Below are 2,928 nucleotides of genomic sequence, written 5' to 3' on the forward strand. Positions count from 1 at the left end.
AAGTCAATTAAAGAAATAACATATATGGCTCCTTGCTAGTGTATGTGGCACCTTTATGCAGATTTTTTAAATGCCTTCTCTGGATGAATGAATTAGAAAAAGGCACCCCATGGACAGAGGTAGTCTCACAAGTTTGGGCCTTGGCAAATAGAGGACCGGCTGGTTTTTATTCCCATTGATAACACTTATCTAGACACAAAATCACACATCTGGATGGACATCTGCAAATCAACAAAACACTCATTTGATCCTTCCTCACCACAGCTTTATGAGGACATGGCAGACATCCTTATTCTACAGATGTGGAAGTGGCACTGGACAACAAGGAGCATGAAGGCGTCATAGCTAATGAGCAGTGGAGCCAGGATGGACTTCCAGGCCTCTAGCTCTTCAGATGGCTCTGATTCCTTTTTGGGAGGAGGGACAGGAAGAAGCTTTCTATGTTACTGTGTATATTGCTATGGGTCAACTCAAATGTTCTGTAGAAGAAGGCAAAGGATAAACACATGGTCCAATGTTCTTACTATTGGACTTTAATGAAGGTCCTAGGTTCTAAGCCCATTTGAAAAATATGCTCTAAGTGTACGCTCAGAAGTAAACATTCAATTTTTAGATGTTTATCTATGCAAAAAGATCAGTAGAATAGAGAAGGTTAGAAATCAACAGAGCATCCTGGCCCTCCCATAGCTTATTGACTTAAGAATATAAATCTTTCCACGTCTTGAAAAAAATAAAAGAGAAAGACACACACACAATGTATATGCTCAGCTTACCTAGAAGTGTCTGCTTATTGTGAGAGGAGTCGGGCTCTGCAGAACATCTGCAAGATCGGAGAACAATCACTCCTCCAAGCACGCCATCTTCACTGGCCAGGAAGGGTGAACCTAGGCAGAAATGACTAGTGGTAATTGCTCAGTTAATTTTACGTTTTTCATTTTCAATCTTGATTTGACTACCAAAACAAAAACATGGTATGAATAGGATCTTGAATGATGCCCATTTCCTGACAATCACCATTGTTCGTACCTTGTACGGGCTTGAGAGTAAAAGCGGGCTGATGCCTGAACAAGGGTTATTTGGCAAAGAGAGTACCAGATGCTGCCAAGAAGACCTGAGTGGGGGTGAACTGTGCATTACTACATTCAAAATGGAACTGAAAACACTACCAGATTAAAGAACCAAAGACAAATACAGGAAAAATGCTCAGCAACTCCCTTTGATCAGCTCTTAGGGGTCACTTGCCAGGCTCCCCCTGCTGTCAGGACATGCCACCAAAAGCTTTGATTTACCACCTTAAATTCAATTTTAAACAATAAGCCACAAACTTTATTACAAACATTAAAAATGCTCCTGATGGTTTACACAAATAAGGGTGAAACTGTATTTCTATTATGAGAGTCTCGTGGTTATAAACGACTAGGCCTCTTTGAGATCTCACACACTGAACCACTGTGAGCATTTCAAGAACACATCTTAAAACCCCTCATTTTTCCTCCCCAAGGACATCTTCGAACATCTGGCGTAGCAAGTGAGCACATGAAGAACAAATGCAAAATTAACCCAAGCACTATCAAAGAAAGTAGTAAAAATAAAAACCAACCAAATTGGATTTGGGGGAGCTTCTGGTTAAGCTTAGTAGATTAAATGCATGTATTTATCTCCACTCCTTCCTCAAATCCCAGTTAGCTGAGGGGAAAAGAAAAAAAATGGTATGGCCCCATAAGAACAGAGAAAAAGGCAGACAAGAAAAAAAAAACTGACCTTTTAGAAAATGAAAAGAAAATGGACAAGTGGTTGCTCACCAATAGACCTGTGAAAGCTGAAACCTAAGCTTCCGGGGTGGTGGTGGGGGAGGGGGATTTGGTTTGAGTCAGTGGATGCCTATAAAAAACCAGACACTTTTGTTACAAAATCCAAGAGGGATCAGAAATTGTAGGTTTCAAGTTCTTCTGAAAGCAGGAGTGCAAGATGGGGATGAAATTAAGACAACTGGTGCCTAGTATCCAAAAGGATCCTCTAGACCAGGGTTCAGTAAACTATGACCTATCTGGTCCACAGCCTGTTTTTGTACGGTCTACAAGCTAAGAATGTTTATTTTACATTTTAAAGGTTATTATTATTAATTTTTTTTTTAAAGAAGAGGATGAGAAGAAAATGTTATAAAGATCATGTTATAGCCGGCAAAGTCTAAAATATTTACTTTTGGCCCTTTATATAGTTTGCCAACTCCTGATCTAGAGCTCCAGATTCCTGCCTAGAGAAGAAGGAAGCTACTACTTCCTAACCCTTAGAAACCAGGATATTTACTCTCTAGAGAGGTTGAACCAGAGGGAATTGAGAGTTGGGGGCATTGGGCTCTACCTAGGGCAAGCGGGAGGCTCCACACTAAAAACAGAGGGTTGAAGTGGAAGTCTTTATGCCAGTGAGATAACAAGCTCCCTTCACCCACAGACTCTCAGGATATAAGAAATCAGACAGATATCCTCCAAACAAGAGACTGAATAAATCCTTTTCCAGCTGCCCAAACAACGTAAGAATAGAGACCTACCTGAGAGACCCTAAAAAAAAAAATGGCTTGTCCTTGCCATAGGTAAGGGCTTTCAGATGACAAGTGTAACTCATGCACAGGTTTTTTATTCAGCTTCTTAGTACTTAACTATTAAGAGTGCAGACACCCTAGGATCACTAGTCATTTCAGTTAGGCCTCTCGGAAAGGCAGAGACCAAAACAAGCAAAAGAATGGCACAGGGATAACTGAGACAAATGCTTCAAGCAAAAAAAAAAAAAAAAAAAAAAAAGGTAAAAAAGAGAATGAGAAGGAAAAATGAGAGACAGAAAAACGAGGGGGAAAAAAACATATAAAATCAGAAGGACAGGCCAGAAGGTCCAATATTTGAAAAATAGGAGTTTCAAAAAGGGAGAATAGAA

At 40.0% G+C, this 2,928-nt stretch overlaps 1 protein-coding gene across 3 annotated transcripts in view; it reads right to left on the reverse strand.

The window, feature by feature from the left end:
• TASP1 (taspase 1) overlaps positions 1-2,928 on the reverse strand; it is a 238,758-nt gene that overhangs the window by 49,375 nt on the left and 186,455 nt on the right. For 2 of the 3 annotated variants that reach the window (XM_023537442.1, XM_023537439.1), the window contains exon 12: positions 773-884. In XM_023537442.1, the coding sequence (XP_023393210.1) occupies positions 840-884 (45 nt within the window). In that variant the 3' untranslated portion in view covers positions 773-839. Of the gene's footprint in view, positions 1-772; positions 885-2,928 lie in introns of those variants that run through there. The other variant, XM_011370299.2, reaches the window with a different exon arrangement.

Source organism: Pteropus vampyrus, unplaced genomic scaffold, assembly GCF_000151845.1.
Source record: "Pteropus vampyrus isolate Shadow unplaced genomic scaffold, Pvam_2.0 Scaffold7, whole genome shotgun sequence".
Lineage (NCBI taxonomy): Eukaryota > Metazoa > Chordata > Mammalia > Chiroptera > Pteropodidae > Pteropus > Pteropus vampyrus.